The 21,230-nt window shown below is 45.1% G+C and overlaps 1 protein-coding gene across 5 annotated transcripts in view; it reads right to left on the bottom strand.

Moving 5' to 3' along the window:
• Positions 1 to 21,230, bottom strand: part of TEAD3 (TEA domain transcription factor 3) — a 168,411-nt gene that overhangs the window by 18,858 nt on the left and 128,323 nt on the right. For 3 of the 5 annotated variants that reach the window (XM_033918921.1, XM_033918925.1, XM_033918926.1), the window contains exons 3-8: positions 14,576 to 14,640; positions 13,328 to 13,390; positions 13,134 to 13,196; positions 2,806 to 2,817; positions 849 to 992; positions 165 to 208 (exon numbers count right to left, since the gene is read on the bottom strand). In XM_033918921.1, coding sequence (XP_033774812.1) covers positions 165 to 208; positions 849 to 992; positions 2,806 to 2,817; positions 13,134 to 13,196; positions 13,328 to 13,390; positions 14,576 to 14,640 — 391 coding nt within the window. The remainder of the gene's footprint in view (positions 1 to 164; positions 209 to 848; positions 993 to 2,805; positions 2,818 to 13,133; positions 13,197 to 13,327; positions 13,391 to 14,575; positions 14,641 to 21,230) is intronic. The other 2 variants (XM_033918922.1, XM_033918924.1) reach the window with 2 other exon arrangements.

Genomic DNA, 21,230 nt, shown 5'->3' with positions numbered 1-21,230 from the left:
GCATATTCATGGGGGAAATCCTGAAAATCCAACTGGATTGCAGTCCACGAGGAGGGACTTTGACATCCCTGACCTAGCCCCTCATTCTCTTCTGTCAAAGGATCAGTAAAAGTAAAAACGAACAAAGGAGGGAGGGGACATTGTTCATTGGATTATTTACTCACTCCTGAGACGGTCCAGGTTGCCCTGGGATTGGGCTGCTCCAAAACTGTGTAGAGACAAAGGAAGAGAAACAGGAACTCAACATTAAGAATAAGTCCTCACCGTATTGTTCTTCTACCATGCCCTACAATGACTCTTGACAGAATAAAGTAGGACAAAGTGAGTAGGGGATTCCTCTCACCCTCCGAAAACAGCACTCTTACCCCATGCCTACAATAATTCCTACTAGCTGTGGATGACATTAGTAAAAGGATGCACTTTTTCCTACCATTCTTTGTACTGAAGCCTCCTGAGATGGGCTGAAGGCAGGGGATTAGGCAAGGTTCCTTTTCTTTCAAATGGATCTGATTCCAGAACATGAACTAGCATGGACTTAAAGAGACTGGGATTAGTCAAAACTGGCTTGAAACTGGGAAATAAATCCCCCCCAGTCTTTATCTGTCCGATGCCATAATCAGCTGGAAGTATACAAGTGACTTTAGTGGTGCGGAAGGAGCTGAGAGTGGCTGGAAAATGGTATAAAGACCAGAAATACCATCTCTTGTGTGCCTGGCGCTTGTGATGTCTGGGACAGGCTGGTTTGGTGAAGAGATTGGGAATTAATGCAAAAGACTGGGAAGACTGGAAAGAGGCTGTGGTTTGTTGGGATTTTCAGGGTCAGTGTTCACGCAGCATCTGACTCTTACCCTTGAGGCAGCAGAAAACACGGCTTGCGGGAGAGGAGGTGGTGGGGGTGCATTGAGTTTGCTCTGCAGAACGCTGGCCGATACTATCTGAGCGGATGACATGGCAGCCATACTCTGTAGGGCCTTGTCTTTTGATAACTGATCCTATAATGACAAAAATACATCAACTGTACTTTGGATATAGCTCACACCTTTTCTTAGTAATTCAAGGCAAGTTACTTGCATGTTAATGTCCTCACATGGCAAAAGAATGAAGAAGACCAAAGAGAAGATGCAAGAAGCACAACTGATAAGGACAAAAGACAAGGAGATGGTAACACCAGAAGGATTCATGGAGAGAAAGAAAAAGAAAGTTATAGATATGAGAAATATGTCAGGTGGAATGGCAGAGAGAATAGAAGAGAAAGAGGTCCAAGAAAGACACAAGGAAAGAAGATCAAACCCACACTTATGCATAGATTTTTTTTTTTTTTTTAGCACTTCTGAGCTCTGACTATAAAAAAAACCTCAGCCTTATCAGACCAGGGCCATTTTCAATAAAGTGGGTACCAGGCTGAAGCGCTATCTCCTTCCCAAAGTTTTGACGCTATAGGTAAATTTTCACTGCAGTTATTGTGCCTCTAGAAATATAAGAACGGACAGGCAAAACTATCCCTTCAGTTCACATCTCCCTTAAAAAAAAAAAAAAAATTATTTTTTAACATCATGAGTTGAAAAGCCTGAAAACTGAAGTAAAAATACTGAGGGATTGAGAAAAGGATAACAATGAGAAACCCCAGAGAAGTACCAAGAATGAGAAAGAGCTCAGCGTATCAAAACAAAAATGTTTTATGAGTACAGTAGAATCTCAGTTAACCTGTATTCAACCAACCGGCACTCTCACTCAACCAGAAAAAAAAAAATCACAGGGGGGAAAAAAAGTCCCCCGAAGCACCAGTGGCAGTGGTTCTGAGTTGTGAACCCCCCTCCCTCCTTCCCTCAAGCCCTGAAGCAACAAAAGTGGCAGCTGTCCTGAGCCATGAACACCCCTCCCTCCTCTAGCCCCGAAGCAGCAGAAGCAGGCGGTGGACCTGAGCCACAAACTCCTTCCCTCCCTTCCTTCCCTACTCAAAGTGGTAGATGGTCAGCAGGAGGCAGTACTCAAAACAGGCTGCTTGCATGCGTCAGAGGAAAGACCCTTCCGGGGCTGGCTGCCAGCAGCCTGTTTTGAGCCTCCTGCTGACAAGCTGCTAATTTGGATAAGGAAGGAAGGGAAGGAGGGAGGAGGTTTGCGGCTCAGGACCGCTGCCGCGCTGGTGCTTCAGGGTGGGAGGGAGGGGGGAATTGAGATCTGAGTTAGACAAGGTTTCTAATACAGTACTCTCATGCAACTAGAAAAACAGTTATCCAACATTCACCAATCCCCATGGGTGTACGTTAACTGAGATTCTACTATACCTGGTGGTCTAGCAGTGGCGTGTGGCAGGAGCGATCTTGAGCCGTCATCCAAAATGGCTGCCGTGAGTTCCCGTTGTAGTCTCGTGAGACCATGGGAACTCACGGCAGCCCTTTTGGATGACGGCTCTGCATGGGGCAGGAGCGTAGGAAGATCGCTCCTGCCCCGCATCACCGCTAGACCACCAGGTCTGGTGAGGTCTGGGCAGCCTTTAAAAAGTAGACGGAAAAATAAAATCGCATATAATCGAATTTGCGAGTATTAAACCCGCGAATTCGGTGGGAGAAGTGTTATGATAGATGGGTTTAGGTTGTTCAATCTGCATAATTGTGATGTTGTACAAGGATATTAATTAAGATAGTATTGTCCTTTGGAAATATGTATGTTAATTTGAACTCCGCCTAGAAATATTTTTTCATAGAGTGGGATACAAATTAAATAAATAAATAAAGAGACAGAGTAGAGGAGACAGTAAGCAAAGGTGGAGGAACAAAAGGGGGGATATAACAGAATCATACTTACCAAATTCATAGCCTGTGCAAAACAGAAAAAATAAAGAGAGCCATTTTAGTCGCGGATCTCTGAGCCATTCCATCGTTTGTCTGTTCTTTTTTAAATTTTTCTTCAGAGAAGTTGAAAGGAGCGGATGGTACCTTTCTGTGCTACTGTCCTAGTGCAACTCCTGATCTCAACTCCTTGGGTCAACTACGGGACAGGGTATCCCTCTTCGACGGGTCATTTTACGAGAGCATTTTCTACATATGAAGCACATTTTATATGTGGATAATGGCTCATAAAATTGTGCAAGCTGATAGCGTACTTTGGGCGGAATGAGGGCAGAGTTGTTTTATTATTTTTAGAGTTATCTATGAGTTTATTTTATAAAATCCATAACTACAGTAAAACCGTGGATTGCAAGTCACTTGGTTTGCAAGTGTTTTGCAAGACAAGTAAAACATTTGATTAAATTTTAACTTGATAAACAAGCAAGGTCTTGCAATATGAGTACATACAGTATACACACATCACAACTGAGCCGAAGGTTCTTCTCGCTCTGACGCTGCAGGAGTGTAGTGGCTGTTCTAAATGAGCGAGGTCTTACAATACAAGTACGTACAGTATTTTGTATTAAAGTTTTTGGGTTATGGAACGAATCGTCCGAGTTTCCATTATTTCTTATGGGAAATTTGCTTTGATGTACGAGCGTTTTGGATTACAAACATGTTTTCAGACTGAATTATGCTCGCAAAACAAGGTTTTACTGTATATTTATGACACACACAGTTACACCTTCTCTACAGCAGAAGTAAATTTGTGCATGTGACTGCACATGATGGGGTTGGTTCTGGGTGCTTACTTTTTTATTAAATAGGTATCTCTTTAGATATGCTACAGTCACCTAATATAAAATTTCTCCCCTAGAGATTAAGAAGCCGTACAGTTTTCAAAGAGATTTACCCCCTCCCTTTACAAAACCGTAAAAGCAGTTTTTAGCGCAGGCCAGTGTGCTCAATGCTCTGCGCTGCTCCCGACGCTCATAGAGTTCCTATGAACGTCGGGAGCAGCGCAGAGCATTCAGCGTGCCGGCCTGTGCTAAAAAAAAAATGCTTTCGCGGTTTTGTAAAAGGGGTGGGGGTGGGGGTTAGAGGGAGTAATTTCGTAACTGTATGCAAACTTTTCCTGGTGCGTACCTCAGCTGCTTTACAAATGAAAGTCTGCCTGTATGTCTTAAGGAGCATGTACGTTTGCATTTCCACCTGCTTTCTGTCACCCATATATTTTCTAGGTTAGTTTATGATCATTCAAATCCCTCCCCAATCCCACTCTTGAGAACACCTCCACTCAGTCTGGGTAAAGTTATGTGTAAAAATACCTAAATTTATCGAAATACTGGGAGGAAATTTTTATAAAAGACTATTTCTGTGTTTTTTAAGCATGCCGTATACACAGGAATACTTTTGAAAATGGCCTGCTCCAGAGGGACCCAGTGAAACCAGCAGAAGTCTTTAAAGGGTGCACTCTTTGAGTCTGGGATTATGTTAAGGGTCAATGAAAGAAAAAAATAAAGGAATTCACCTTTAAGTACCTTTGAATATAGACACTGTATGAATGATTCAATTTTCTGAGAGCCTCCATTTCAATTAATTAATTTGATTGCGTGAACTATTTACACTTCTCTCTCCGTATTTGCGGTTTCAGCAATCGCGGTTTCGATTATTCATGGTTTTTAGCTTGCTGGCTCCTCCCCCAAATGGCGTCAGCTTGCATAGAGAAATCTCTGATTCCAAGCGTTTACAGAGAAAATCGCCGATTCCTGGCACTTTCTTCACCGTGTTTTGCCTCTCCTTCAGAAACAGACCAGGTCTCCCACCATGTTATTCGCGGTTTCACCATATTCACAATGGTTTTTAATAGAAAACAGCGAATAACATAAGAAAAAGTTATTTGCGGTTTTTCTGTATTCGCGGGTCTGTTAATCCCCTATCACAGCGAATACGGAGGGAGAAGTGCAGTTGTGAAATTTCAGCATTAGATTTACTCACTGCTCAGTAGAGAGAATGGTTAAATAAGCAATTATAACATTAGGGATTATTCGTAAAAGAATGCAGAACAAAATTGGGGCATATCCTTGTCTCCGCAGAGGTCCATGTGCAATCGCGTCTTGAGTATTATGTCTCTTCTGGTCACCCCCTTTCAAAAAGGATATAGCACGGCTGGAAAAGAGTTGGGAGAGTGTGGCGCAGTGGTTAAAGTTACATTCTCAGCACCTTGAGTTTGTGGGTTCAAACCCTGTGCTGCTCCCTGTCACCCTGAGAAAGTCACTTAATCCTTTACCACCCCAGGTATATTAGATAGACTGTGAGCCTGCCAGAACAGATAGGGAAAATACTTGAAGTACCTGTATGTGAACTGCTTTGAGTGTGGTGGTGTACGAGTCCCAATCTCTTTCCGTGATGTCATAATGTCTCATTCCACCAATGAAAGCCAACCTCATCAGTGATGTCACAATGGCTTCATTGTTCTACACTTGCCTCACTTCTGATATTGTACTGGAGGAGAGTGTGGCACAGTGGCTAGAGCTACAGCCTTAGCACCCTGAGGTTGTGGGTTCAAACCCTGTGCTGCTCCTTGTGACCCTGGGCAAGTCACTTAATCCTCCACTGTCCCGGGTACATTAGATAGATTGTGAGCCCATCAGGCCAGAAAATGCTTGAGTGTCTGAATACATTCAAGTAAACTGTTCTGAGATCCCTTGGGAGAATGGTATAGAAAATTGAATAAAGAAAGAAAGATGATTAAAAATGATATAGGAGATGGGACACCCCCCTATGAAATAAGGCTACACAGGTTAGGGCTCCAGCTTGGAAGACTGACAGCTGAGGAGTATGACAGAAGTTTATAAAAACATGAGCGGGGTCAAAACAAGAGGACACTCTACGAAACTAATGAGCAGCAGTTTTGAAAACAAATTGTAGAAAAGTATTTGTTTGTGCCAATCATAATTACATAAGCAGTGGAATTTGATGCCAGAGGGGAGATATGATTGAAGTCTATAAAATCCTGAGTGGAGTAGAACCAAGTGGATCGATTTTCACTCCGTCAAAAATTACAAAGACTAGGGGGCACTCCGAGTTACAGGGAAACACTTTTCAAACTAATAGGAGGAAATTGTTTTTCAATCAGAGAATAGTTGAGCTCTGGATTGTGTTGCCAGAGGTTGTGGTAAGAGTAGATAGCGTAGCTGGTTATAAGAAAGGTTTGGACAAGTTCCTGGAGGAAAAGTCCATAGTCTGTTATTGCGAAAGACATGGGGGAAGCCATCTCTTGCCCTGGATCGGTAGCTTGGAATGTTGCACTCTTTGAGATGCTGGAATATTGCTATTCATTGGGTTTTGGCCAGGTACTAGGGACCTGGATTGGCCACTGTGAGAACAGGCTACTGGGCTAGATGGACCATTGGTCTGACCGAGTAAAGCTATTCTTATGTTCTTACATGAGCCAAGTATAGGACAATTAAGCCATTGTGACATCACTGATGAGGTTGGCTCTGAGGCATTATGACGTCACAATCTCAGCTCTGAAATGTTGCTCTCGTTAGGGTTCCAAAATCTTGCTATTCTTTGAGATGCTGGAATGTTGCTACTCCTTGGGTTTTGGCCAGGTAATGGATTGGCCACCGTGAGAACGGGCTACTGGGCCTGATGGACCATTGATCTGACCCAGTAAGGCTGTTCCTAAGTGCTCACATCGACTAATATTGTGGGGCTCAAATGACATTTGAACAAGTTCCTTGGAGAAAAAGCCCATAAAATATTTTAAGCAGATAGTTTTAGGAAAGCCATTTGCTCATCCCTGGAAATGAACTGTGGTAATTAAATCTACTTTTTGGGAGTGCAGGGGTATTGGTGACCTGGACTGGCCATTGTCAGAGACAGGATGCTGAGCTCGATGGACCGCAGCATGATTTTTCTGATGTTCTAAGGATCTTAACCTCAGCTTCCCAATCTATAACTAACAAAGCCCAGTGAAGGAGGGCATGTTCTATCACTTAAGAGTTCTAGTGGGGCTAGAAGTGAAGCCCACAGGGCATTAATAAATAGGAAATTAACCGCTACTGCATATTATAACAACAACTTTCAAGAAGATCTTACTGGGTAACTAAGGGCTTAACCAGCTGGAATCCTTTAATCCAGCTCAAAGTAAATGCAAGACTTTTACCTAGATTAAAAAGAGAAATTCCTGGTGTAGGGGGAAGGGGCATGCAACTGAATTAGGAGAGTAAACTCTGGATGTAGAATTGAACGATCCAATCTCTGTGTGTTGTGGTACCTGGGGACTTTAGCAACAGCAAACACAGGTAATTTCCCTATGAAAATGGTACCTGGCCCTTAGCCGCCTAGTGCAAACGTCCCCCTAAATGTACAGATCTGAGTACCCCATCCACATGAGTCAGTTCCTGCTTTTCCAGGTGGCAGAGAATATTCACAGTCCAGCCTAACAGGGTATGTGGGGGAAGGGAGAGCGTGAGTGTGGACTGAGGGATATGGAAGGAGTGGTGGGGGGGGCGCCTCCTACTCTCACTACCCCACTGCTACTACTACTATTTATCACTTATATAGCCCTGAAAGGCATATGCAGAGCTGTATATTTTGACATTTACATTACATTACATTTCATTACTGACTTCTATTCAGCCTGTACCTTGCAGTTCTAAGCGGATTACATTAGAAGATAGCTGGACATTTCCAGGAGGTTACAATTTAGGGGTTGGATACATAGTAGAGGCTTTAAGGAGAAATTGAAGGAAGGGTGGAGATTTGAGGATTACATGTAGGGAAGTTGTAGATTGGTGGCTGGTTACATGGTAGAGTCATTGAGGAGATAATAGAAGAGGGGTAGGAAGATAGCTGGAAATTTGCATGGAGGGGGGAGGATGCGGGGGAGGGGGGATTTAATATTTAGTATTTAATAGACGGTCCCTGCTCCGAAGAGCATACAATCTAACTTGGACAGATAAACATGACATATAGGATTGGGGATCCAGAACATTACATTAGAGATTTCTATTCTGCCATTACCTTGCGGTTCAAGGCGGATTACAAAAGATTTATTAATGGTGGTTACAATGGAAGAACAATTGTCATTTCTGGAGTTGTGAAGAGTAGATCATTTGTCATTTCTAGAGTTGTAAGCAGAAAGGTTATTTGTCAAGTGGTAAAAAGTGGTGGAGAGTAGGTAGATATTTATGAATGAAGGGTAACAAAGGAAGATCATTTGTCATTTCTCAGGTTGTGCAGAGAAGGTCAGGTAGTTTCAGCGTGCCGGGAGGGGGGAGTGGCGGAGTAAGTGAAGTTAGGGCTGTTTCAGGAATTTCTTGAAGAGTATAATTTTTATTTCTTTTCTGAATATCTTATAGTTTGGAGTGGTTTTCAGAAGGTTGGAGATCTGGTTATCTAGTTTTGCGGCTTGAGTGGCTAGGAGGTCATCGTATAATTTTTTCTGTTTTACTTCTTTGATCGGGTGAGGGGGTGTGAAAGAGGAGTGCGTTTTTCTATGTCTGGTTGAGGATGCTTGGATGAGTCGGTTGTTCAGATAGGATGGGCTGTTTCCATTTAGAGTTTTAATAATAATAATAATAATTTTATTCTTATATACCGCCATACCCATCGAGTTCTAGGCGGTTTACAACAATTAACAAATGGTCTGCATTGACAAGCTTATTTACAACATGTTACAAGCAGATTTACAAACAAATTACCTGTAGATTTACAGTAAATTACAACAATTTACAATTTACAACAGACAGCAATGAAGTTACCACAATTTACAGTAGTCTGCAATGAAAGGGAGATGTATAACAGTTTAGCTGAAAATTGTGGATTAGATCGGACTAGACAAGGGAGGAGGAGAGAGGGTCGAGGGGGAGTCAGGTGAGGGAGGAAGGGGTTGGGGGAGGGGCCGGGGTTATGTGAGGTGAAGGGATTAAATAGGGGTCGTGATTGTTGAATAGGTAAGTTTTTAGTAGTTTTCTGAAGGCAAGGTAATTAGGGGCCTCGAGTATCACCTGGGCCAGCCATGGGTTCAACTTGGCTGCTTGGAATGCGAAAGTACTTTCGAGGGATCTTCTGAGAAGGCAGTGTTTTGGCGAGGGGAAGGCGAACAGTTGAATTCTGCGTGATGTCCTTTTGTTGCAGTAAAGGTTGAAGTGGGTATTTATGTAACTTGGGGAAGAACCGTTAACCGATTTGTAACAAAAGCATGCAAATTTAAAGAGAACTCTAGATTCTACTGGCAGCCAGTGCAGTTGGTGATAGAATGCAATAGAATTTAAACAATATTCTTTCTTGGATTGGTAGTCAGTGTGAGTTGATGTAAGCTTCTGTGATATGGTCATGTTTCCTCAGTGAGTAGATGTGTTTTGGATTGTTTGTAGTTGCTTGGTCATAGTAGCGGGGCATGGGAGGTAGAGGATGTTGCAGTAGTCTAGCATTCCTAGGATTAGGGATTGCACTATGAGCTGGAATTGTGTTCTTTCAAAGAATTTCCGGACTTGTCTCAGGTTTCTCATGACTGCGAAGGATTTCTGTATTGTTTTATTTTTTGCGGTTGCATGGTACAGCATCTGTCTATTGTCATTCCTAGTAGTTTTATGAGATGAGTTAGGAGTTAGGAGATGAGTTAGGAGTTGAAAGCACTCTCAAAGAGGTGGGATTTTAACTTGGACTTCAAAACTGCTAGAGATGGAGCCCACCGTAGGGATTCAGGCAGTTTGTTCCAGGCATATGGCGCAGCAAGACAAAAGGAATTCTGGAGTTGGCAGAGGAGGAGAAGGGCACAGATAGGAAGGACTTACCAGATGAGTGGCGCTCACGGGGATGGGAAGGATGGGACACCTAGGGAGAGATAGTGAGGGGCAGCTCAGTGAGTACATTTGTGGGTCAGTAAGAGGAGTTTGAATTGTATTTGAGAGGGGCAATGTGAGTCTCTCATGGAATATGAGTCATGCAGACAAATTCTGGAGGGATTGAAGGGGAGAAAGATGGCTGAGTGGAAGACCTGAGAATAGTGAGTTGAGGTAATCTAAGCGTGAGGTGATGAGGGCATAGATAAGGGTTTTGGTAGTGTGCTCGGAGAGGAAGGGTCGGATTTTGGTAATATTATAGAGGAAGAAGCGACAGGTTTTAGTAATATGTTTTATCTGAGTGGAGAAGGAGAGGGAGAAGTCAAAGATGACCTTAAGATTGCGATCAGACAAGAGCAGACAGGGAGGATGAGGGGCCCAATATTCAACACGGATTAACTGGGCAGGAGAGCTGAGCGTATCTGCCTGTTAGTGTCTACAGAGGCAGAGAATGGAGGAAGTGGGGAGGTAGGTTTAGACGGGAAGATGAGCAGCTCTGTTTTAGCCATATTCATTTTAGATGGCTGTATATAAGAATGGCGGTATATAAGAATAAAATTATTATTATTCTTTGAGATTCTTTATGGAATGTTGCTACTCTTTGGGATTCTAGAATCTTGTTACTCCCCTCTCACATTTTTTATTGTTGACCGGATAACACCATTAAATAGCCTTTCTGACTGACAGTCGTGATATTCAGTCCCCTATCTGGCTAGCTAATGTAATTCTTCCCTCAAAGATCATTCCCAGAGCGTCAACCCATGAGCATCTACCCTTGTCAAAGCTCCCCCAGATCATTCACCCTTTCCCAAAATCCCTCCAACAGCATGCCCCCCTTAAAGAATCCACTCCCAAAAGCCACCCAAGAGCATCCTCCCCCCCTACTCCAAGCCCCACCTTAACAATGTCCTGATGGTCTAGGGCAGGGGTAGGGAACTCCTATCCTCGAGAGCCATATTCCAGTCGGGTTTTCAGGATTTCCCCAATGAATATGCATGAGATCTATTTGCATGCACTGCTTTCAATGCATATTCAATGGGGAAATCCTGAAAACCCGACTGGAATACAGCTCTCGAGGACTGGAGTTCCCTACCCCTGGTCTAGGGTAGATGAACATGCCATCTCTAGATTCATAATGGTTGCTGCAACCTGTAGAGGTAGCCTTGTCGTTAGGGTTACCAGATGTCAAGGAAAACCCGGACATGTCCTCTCTTTAGATGACTGTCCAGGTGCCTGGATGGATTTTCCAAAACCTGGCAGTTTGTCTGGGTTTTTGGAAAGCCCCGACGAGCTCCGTCCGCATCTTGAGGGCCTGTGAGCATGGGCGGATGACGTCACACACATCCGCACATGCTCCAGGCCCTCCAGATGCAGCTGGAGCTCGTCGGGGAAGAAGAGAGGAGGCTTTGTGGCGGCGGGACTGGGCAGTAGAGAATGACACGGTGACAAAATTCATCACCGTTCCCGTCCCCGCGGATAACCGCGGGAAATAATCCCATGTCATTTTCTAGTGTCTATTTCAACCTCGGTCCTTCTACACCAGCATTCTTCAAAGCAAAGCTTGAGGGTCAGTGGTTGTGGCCATTCATACTCTGATTCTTCCCTCTCTCCTTAAAGAATGACATGAAGATGGTTTCCCGCGGTTATCCACGGGGACGGTGATGAATTCTGTCACCGTGTCATTCTCTACTGGGCAGCTCTGAGGCGGAACAGGGTTATGGACATGCGTCTGGTGTTCTGCAGACTAAAATATGGTTACCCTACTCGTACTACTTCCATGAGGCGTCTTCATAGGAGTTCTTTGGGAGGGGTGATGATTTTGGGAGAGTTTTTTTTTGGGGGGGGAATGTAGCGACAGCGGCTGTCAGCGTTAATAGCTTCAATAATTTTAATCACTGTTAACATTTGTGCATTAATCGCAAACATTAAGGGTGATTCATCAACAGCATTAGCTTCATGACATCGTTGACCATTCTCATCACCGATGCCCAACTGGCCAGAGACACCTTGTTGTCACACTGACCAGATTTACAGAGCCCCTGGGTAGGATTGCGTTTTGAGGGCGTCTCATGAGGGGCTCGCACAAGGCCATGCCTCTGGAGCCCTCTTGGAACCAGCAGAAGCTTTGAAGGGGGCGGTGCTGACATCCAGTAATGCCACACCAAGGGATGTGTCAAAAGTGTGGCCCCCAAATGAGGAGGGCTGAAAATATTGCTCCCAAACCACCATCTCTTCGCATTGGTAAGTGGCGATACGGACGGGGTGGGGGAGGGAGTCACACAGGGGGTTCAGTACATTCCTGTCACGCTTTACCCGGACCCGATCAAAGCCGAACATGCAACTTTAGTGTCAGCCTGGCGATTTTAAATTATTATTTTTTTTTTTAATACATCTGTTTCATAATTGCAGTGAGATATTATAGTATTGACTTAGCATAATTACACACCATTACACTTGGCTTGCAGCCTATATCTAGCTATCTATATACGTGTAATTACACTACAGCTCACATCCTGTCATGCCCTGTATTGTTAAAGAATTTACTCTTTCTTACTAAGGATGCCTCTTGTCTTTTATTCTGTTTCTGTCAGATTTATCTGTGACAGTTCAAGGTACCCTCTGATCACCACAGACATGGCGAAAACATTTGACAGTACATTCTAACCTCAGCAGAGAACCCCTGGGGATAACTCTGCATAGAGCGGGCCATCCCCAGAAGAGACAAGGCACAGGCATGTCAGGCTATAAGAAGTGAAGAAGGGGGTTAAGCAGAGAGACAAGCCTCAACAGAGCACACAGGGACAGAGCTGCAGCTACATCTGTGTCCCGTCAAAGGGTCGGCCTACTTCCCCGGCTACCATCACCCCTCCCTTGGGGAGTCAAAGCTTCATCATATCATATGGGTTCTCCCTTCTCCCTGCAGACATGCCTTGTTCTCACCGTTTGTCAAATATTCCTGGGGGCAATCTTTAACACAGAAAAAATAAAAATAAATGAGAGGGTGGGTGGGAGGGATGTCATAGCAATAGGTAGATTAGGGAATGGGGCCTACACAGGAAGTGGAGAGCCCAGAAGGCGATGAGGGCAAATATCCTTCTTTCCCTCTTGTGGGATCAACCCATATCCTATTCTTACAGATTTTGTAAAGACAGAAGCCCCATATCACCCCACCCACTCTAGATGAATGGTTCTCCCCTGTACCGGGCTATTTAAAAGGGCTTTGGAACTGAATGGAGCAATGACTGCAGTGCTGTATCCCAGCACTGGGCGGTGCCGCTCCCTGACCCTCCGTCTCTCTGAGGCTCGCTGGAAGCCAGAATCCATTTCAGGAGCAAAAGAGGAAGGGAAGACGTAAGGCAGCACAGCAGAAGCAGAGCCCGGCCCACAGACAAGCGTGTTAGTTCTCAATACGGCCAGAAGCTGGTGGGGATGGCGGGGAGGCCCGTACCTTCAGCTTGGACTGAATCTCACGAGACTTCCGTCTTGCTAGAACCTGCAAGTGGCTAGAGACCTGCAGAGAGAAAAGCAGAAGGGGAAAAAGGAAAACAGCAGGGCCGTAAACCAGAGGAGAAGAAGAGGCGGAAAGGAGGAGCTGCCCATGCTGACACGCCAAGGGGCCCATGGGCAGGGTCACCAACGTACCTTGATGCCAACCTGGTACTCACGCACCTTCTTCCGCGCTAGGACCTGTATGTGGCTGGACACCTAGGACCCGCCAATGCGTTCAAAGGAAAACACAAACAAAATGAAGACATTAACCCACACGACTGACACACTGGCAGCACCCTCGCTTTTGGGGGGAGGTCCACTTGAACTCTTCCTCTCACTTTGCTCTTCTCCTAAGCTTTCTGAGATCATCTATACAAGCTTATCCATGGTTAAAGACCGCTGACTTCTGGTGGAACCAGACAGAGCATAAACAGGTCATGGGGAAGCCATGTGCATAGCTCCTGTGGATTCATTATAACCCTAAACTTCAGCTTGTCCTAAAGATATTCTAGTACTGTCCCATTTGTACCTCTTAACCAATGAATCTCTACATCGGTGTGTTTTTCCTCTGGCTGGCCTCAGTGGCCAAGCTCCACTGCTTGTTGGTTTATGCACTTTAAATGCGATGAAACAAGGCTAGAGCTGTGCCAGATTTAGGTATATGTACAGTAGAGAGAGACACAGTTTTGCCTAAACATTTCTACTCTGATCTGATCCTCCGATATGGAGACCAGAACCCACACATAGCTCTGCCAAAGCAGCTCGGTCCTTCCCGCTGGGACCTCCTCCTCCTCCTCCTGTATAGAAACCATAACCCCATACACATCTCTGCCAATGAAGCTAACTCTGCCTGGTGGCACCTTCTGTTGCTCCAAAATGGAGAATAGTGAACCTCTGCCAGTGTACCTCAGTCATGCCCTGTAGCATCTCCTGCTACTTCAGTCTAAATACCATTTCCCTATATACCAGCTCTACCAATGCACCTCAGTCCTGAGAAACAGCACCTCTGCAATTTAGTACTAAAAACCCTCGCACATACCTGTGGACCTCAATCCTGACTTCAGCACTCCCTACTAGTTCAGTGCCGAGATCCACAACCAGTTGTACCAGTCCCGATTGGCATCACCTTAGCGATTCACAATGCCTGGAATCTGCATGGCCTATGGCTCTCTGTGCTATGCTAGAATTTCTGTGAGTATGAGGTCCTGTATTTCTCCTAGAAAAGGAGCGGATATACCCCCACGAAGGAAACAGAGAAATCCCAGCATCCCTCGGCAGTCAACAAAGGCTAAAGGGTCTGGAGACGGCTCTGTTCCTCTCGGTAGGCCTGGGTCATCCAGGCCGCTGAATTCTTGGAATTAAGTGAACATAGAAAGCGATACGAAGCGATGGTTGATTTACCTGCTTTCTCGTCCGTGTCTTCCCCGTTCGTAATTTGATGTACCTTGCAATCAGTTCATTTCGTCCTGCAAGAAGTAGAAGATGATAAGGAAATGCCTTCAGCCCCTTTCCCCTCACTCATACTCACAGTAACGTAGTAAATGATGACAGGTAAAGACCCATATTGTCCATCCAGCCCAACATGGTGGCCAGAACCGCACCTGCTACTCCACGCAGGTTTCATTAAACTCTGGCATTGCAAACCGGGCAGTCGGCAAATCGCCACCATACCATACACATATATGCTGTCTTGGAACACAATACCCCAAAGAGTGGTTTTATTATGGCTGCAGCGTCATCAATACGTGATAAACCCAACACGCTAGCATTTTATTAGTAGGATATCATCTCTGGGAAGCTTTTTAGCTTCTTGCGGAGTTAAAGGAACGGAAGGGGAAGAGTCACATTTGCCAAACTTCCCTCTGCAGAAACATCTTTGTGTCAAAAACAAAACTTTAATTCACTTTCTTTCTCCAAAGCTGCCTTGTATTTGAATAAATTTCCCTTTCTTCGCTTTCAAATCATAAACCTTCCTAGTCACTGATGCTTTTGAAATCTGAAACCTTGTCTGCTGGGCTCGCTCAGATAAAAACTAAAAATTAATACTGCACAGAATACTGCACAGACAAGAATTACTATTCTATATATTTTATGAGTTTCCACCCTTATCCTTTTTTCTCCAATATGTTTGTAATGTCCACAAAGATTTGTACTATCAATTTGTAAATCCTTTTTTAAAAACTATTTTGTATTCTGTACTTTGCTTAGAAGTACGATAAGTGGGGTAAGAAATTTTAAATAAGCTATAAACTAACCATACAGCCTTTACCTGTGATTCTGAATATCCTAATCCTTATAGATTCTCTGCACTGGATTTAAATGATTTCAGAATTACAATCCTATCATGCCTGTCCCTGCATGTTAAGTTGAACACATCCAAAGAGTCTATCACTTGGTCAGAAGATGGCGCTTTTGCACTGAAATAGAGAATGACACAGTGACAAAATTCATCACCGTCCCCGTCCCCGCGGATAACCGCAGGAAATAATCCCATGTCATTTTCTAGTGTCTATTTCAGCCTCGGTCCTTCTACACCAGCATTCTTCAAAGCAAAGCTTGCGGGTCAGTGGTTGTGGCCATTCATACTCTGATTCTTATGGGAGCCAAGGATAATGAAGCCATTGTGACATCACTGATGTGATTGGCTCTTAGGCACTGGTGGAATGAGGCATTATGACATCACAATATCTGCTCTGGATACCAGAGACTGTCATTCTGTAGTGTCTGTTTCAACCTCAGTCCTTCTACACCAGCATTCTTCAAAGCAAAGCTTGAGGGCCAGTGGTTGTGGCCATTCATACTCTGATTCTTATGGGAGCCAAAGATAATGAAGCCATTGTGACATCGCTGATGTGATTGGTTCTTAGGCACTGGTGGAATGAGGCATTATGACATCACAATATCTGCTCTGGATACCAGAGACTGTCATTCTGTAGTGTCTGTTTCAACCTCAGTCCTTCTACACCAGCATTCTTCAAAGCAAAGCTTGAGGGCCAGTGGTTGTGGCCATTCATACTCTGATTCTTATGGGAGCCAAGGATAATGAAGCCATTGTGACATCGCTGATGTGATTGGTTCTTAGGCCCTGGTGGAATGAGACATTATCTGCTCTGGATACCAGAGACTGTCATTCTTTAGTGTCTATCTCAACCTCAGTCCTTCTACACCAGCATTCTTCAGAGCAAAGCTTGCGGGTCAGTGGTTGTGGCCATTCATACTCTGATTCTTCCCTCTCTCCTTAAAGAATGACATGAAGATGGTTTCCCGCGGGGACGGGAACGGTGATGAATTTTGTCACCGTGTCATTCTCTACACTGAAACTCAAGTGGAGCACTGTCAGCCTGACAAAAAAACACAAGGAGGGTAGGGAAGATGGGGATTAATTAGCACAAGTGTGAAACTTGCTCTTCTGTCAAGGGCACAGAACCTCACCAGGCTCAAAATTCAAATGGAACTGCTTACAGGATTGCCATGTACATAAGTGCTCAGATTGGTTTACATGAATTTATTCGGGTGCTCAAGCATTTTTCCCTGTCTGTCCTGGTGGGCTCATAATCTATCTAATGTACCTGCTGGGGCAACGGGGAGATTAAGTGACTTGCCCAGGGTCACAAGGAGCAGCATGGGTTTGAACCCACAACCTCAGGGAGCCGAGACTGTAGCTTTAACCATTGCACCACACTCTCCCCCAATAAACCCTGCTGTTTTCACCAAATCCTCTGGCAACGAATTCCAGAGTTTAAATACATGCTGACTAAAGAAATATTTTCCCCGGTTTGTTTTAAATCTACAGGACAGGTTTAGAACAAATGCTAGGAAGTACTTTTTTACCCAGAGGGTGGTAGACGCATGGAACGCTCTTCCAGAAGTCGTGATAGGCCATAGCACAGTACAGGGGTTCAAGGAAGGTTTGGATAGGTTCCTAAAAGATAAGGGGATTGAGGGGTACAGATAGAACCAGAACAGGGGTCTCAAAGTCCCTCCTTGAGGGCCGCAATCCAGTCGGGTTTTCAGGATTTCCTCAGTGAATATGCATGAGATCTATGTGCATGCACTGCTTTCAATGCATATTCATTGAGGAAATCCTGAAAACCCCAACTGGATTGCGGCCCTCGAGGAGGGACTTTGAGATCCCTGAACCAGAGGTAGGTTATAAGAATGGTCAGGAACCACTTCACAGGTCATGGACCTGATGGGCCGCCGTGGGAGCGGACCGCTGGGCGGGATGGACCTCTGGTCTGACCCAGTGGAGGCAACTTCTTATGTTCTTACTACTTAGTAGCTTCATCTTATGCCCCCTAGTCCTAGCATTTATGGAAATAGTAAACGAGTGACTCATAGGAACCCTTTCCTAGGGTTACCAGATGTCTGCACTTCCACAAATCATATCCCTCTTTTTGAGGACTGTGGCAGGAGTCTGGGCGGCTTTTTAATTTTATAACTTTTGTCCGGGGAAACCGGACATCTCGTACCCCCTAAGCAGCTCGTGCACCTATCTGGAGTCCTCCTTCCCCTCCCCTCCCACCTGGAGCCATCCCTCCCCTTAACCCCTCATGGCATTCAGCGACCCGGAAGCTCCTCCTCTGCTACTGCTTCCTGTCCCCGCATAGGCGGAAAGCAGTAGCTTAAAGAAAGCTTCCAGGTGTTTACTTCAGTCATGCTGCTGATGGCCCCCAAGACTTAGAGCAGCACTGGCTGAGCAAGAACCTGAAACTAGGGTGTGAGGGATAGGATAGGGAGGGTAAGAGAAATGCTGAACTGTGGGGATGGGGAGAAAAGAGAAGGAAAGATGCCAGGCCTACAGGATAGGGAATGGAAGGGGTAGATAAAGATTCCAGACCACTGAGGGGGGAGGGTGAGAAGAGAGAGATGTCTGACCATGGAGAGGAAGGAGGGAGGGATTCCAGACTAAAGCAGGGGGAGGGAAAAACAGAGAGATGCCAGATCACAAAGGGGGGCAGAGCGAAAGGAAAGAGGGAGAGAGATGCCAGACTGTGGGAAGGAGAGGATAAAGATTGCATAGGAGGGGGAAAGGGAGAAGAGAGATGTCAGACCATTGGAGAAGGAAAGAGATGGGACACAGGGGTAGAGGGGAAGGGAAGAGAGAGAGAAGACATGGTATACAGGGGTGGGAGAGGTGAGGAAGGGCAGAGAGATGGAAGAAATGCTGTTTATGGATAATGGGATTAGGGGAGAAGAAGGCACACATGTATAGTGGGGAAGGGCAGAGAGATGGAGGAGACAATGCACATGGATAGATGTGAAGGGAAGATATGGAAAAGTAGATAGATCTGAGGAGGAAGTAGAAAAATGGAAGAAAGTTGAATATGAAAAATGAATGCCAAAGATGGATGTAGGGTAGAAAGTGAAGGAGAGAAAACAGCAAATGGATTAGAAGGCCCTGGAAACACAGTTAAGAGCACAGACAGAAGGAAGTTCAGCCAGAGACTGAGAAAAGATGAGTAGAAAAATAAAATCACCAGACAACAAAGGTAGGAAAAGTGATTTTATTTTCAATTTAGTGATTGAAATGTGTCCGTTTTCAGAATTTATATCTGCTGTCTATATTTTGCACTGTTCAGGAATAAATGTATTTCTGTTTTTCTGGTGTTGAACTGCATGCAGTCTGACATCATAGGGTTTTGTTTGTGTATATTAGGACTTTTAGTTTGTGGTCCTGGGACAGAGCTGGGGGGTGAAACTTGCGTCCTCTTTATCCAGATGTAAAATCTGGTAACTTTACAGGCAGGATGAAGGCATAGGCAAACTAGGAATGTGCCTTGGGCCCAAATGTTTAGGGGGGTGTTACTCTTAGATGTATATACCAGTGGCTCCCAAGGCCAATATTTGCTCGGTAAAGTCAATTGTTGGCAAAAAGAAGAGCGCTGCTGACAATGGAGTGGGGGGAGGGGAAACAAGAGCCACTGCTCCATGCAGAGGTCTGTCTAGTCTCCCAACCCCCTGTGCACTGTCCTCTACTCGCTTTCCTCCTCTGCTGCCAAAACCAAGACCCTATTGGTATTGGTGGGGGGTAGTTACATGCATTAATAATTTATTAAGATGGGCGCTGAATGTGCCTGTTTCCGTTGGGCCCACCAGAGAGTTAATTCTGCCCTATCTGCATGTTCTCTACTTTCTTGAATTTTATTATTGTTTCACCGTTCCCCCCCCCCCCACCCTCAAGATTTAAGGTTCAACTCTATTTAATATTCTGCAAATCAATAATAACAAGTGGGTTATTACTAAATAAAAAAATATGGAAGGAAGGAAAAGGAAAAACCATATGAGAGAGCCAGGTTACATAGGGAGAGGGGACAGGAAGTAATTAACCCCTAAGAAACAAAATGGAGGAAGTGAAAGCAGAAGATAGGATGTTAATGAACTTGGTGACTCAGGGCCCCCAACAAGGCATTATAATCAATAAAGAAGGCAGGAGGGCCTAAAGAATCATTAATCAGCCTCAGTCGTGAAATAAGATTTCAAGGCCCACCTTGAAATTCCTAAAGGAAAACTCTACCCGAAGGCTAAGGGGTACTGAGTACAATGCTCCCCAGCCTTCACCCTTCCATTTTATATCTTTGACCCTATAGTCAGTGGCGTAGAATGGGAGAGCGGCCCTCCCCGGGCGCCAGTTCCCGGCCTCCTCTCCGCGCCCCCCCCCCACTACTGCGCACATGCCGCTTCCCTTCCCCTGTACCTCGTTAACGTTCATGGCGCAAGCAGCAACCCCAACCTGCTACTCACACCAGCTCTTCCTCTGATCATCACTTCCTGGAGCCGCCTCACCACAGATCACGACCACCAGGACCTCTCAGGGGATTTCGGGAAGATATGCGGTCTGGTTCCGATCCCGGCGGAATCTCCACAGAACCGCAGCAGCTTGCGCTCTACCCCTTAGCGGACGAACCTGGGGAGAGATGGTTCCCGATCTGGAGACCCGATCTGCAAGCTGTCTGTGGGGCTTCCTGCAGGTTCTGCTAACAGGGCACCTCCAGAAGCAGTCAATTTATAAGTGAAAGTCTGTGATCTCCCGCCGAAGGATCACTCTCCCAGAGTGAATCCTCAGCACTTGAGCAATACCCGTGGCACGGAACAAAATAAACGACAAGAAATTGAGAAAAAAAAAAAAAATCACAAGTAGAAGAAACTAAAAGTCAGTAGCAAGGCTGCAGAAACACACTGAGCTGGGAGGGGAGTGTCCTGAAAGGTGACCTCGGAGAGGAGGATGGATTTATTTGTAAGTTCTGCAGCCAAGGCTGGAATAGATGCAAGGCCCTATGGTGAAGCTTCCAGAGGTTATTGTCCAAGAATTGGGGCTAAGCGTTAATTTATAGAGGGCACATGCCCTTTACAGAATCGCAGCGGGTGACGATTCTCATGCCCAACGTTGGGCGCCAGACCTATGCCTGCTGAAACCTGGTATAAATGCTGGCACCCAAGCTCGGCACGCTGAGGCAGTTCTCTATAACTACGCATGTAACTCTTTGGAACAACCCTTATGCCCTTGCCATGGCAATGCCCCTTCCCGGGATACACGTTATGGGAGTTAGGCACCTTGCTTTATGATGAAAACAAATTTTAATGAGTCCCAATTAGCATGAATAATTATCTGTTGGCACCCAATTACTGATGGTTAAGAGCTCATTAATCAATTAATTTGCATGCTCATCATAGCAGTGCACCCAAATCTGACACCCCATATGGAATCATTGGGTAAATTAAAGAAGGTTTCTCAATATGGGCCCGGGGTACCCCCTTGCCAGTCAGGTTTTCAGGAATCCACAATGAATATGCATGAAGGAAATTTGCATATAATGGAGGCAGTGTATGCAAATCAAGTTTAGGTATATTCACCGTGGATATCCTGAAAACCTGACTGGCAAGGGGGTACCCCGGGACCGAGTTGAGAAACAATGAATTAAAGAATACTATAAGTTACTGTATATGCACATCTCTGGCATTTCGGTGCGAGCCCTTACATCAGCTCTGCAGTTGGCTTAACAGCACCTGCTTGCATACACCTAGTATTCTATAAAGGAGAGTAAGCACCACATAG

The sequence above is a fragment of the Geotrypetes seraphini genome, chromosome 13, assembly GCF_902459505.1.
Source record: "Geotrypetes seraphini chromosome 13, aGeoSer1.1, whole genome shotgun sequence".
Lineage (NCBI taxonomy): Eukaryota > Metazoa > Chordata > Amphibia > Gymnophiona > Dermophiidae > Geotrypetes > Geotrypetes seraphini.
This window is presented reverse-complemented; position numbering and strand designations above follow the sequence as displayed.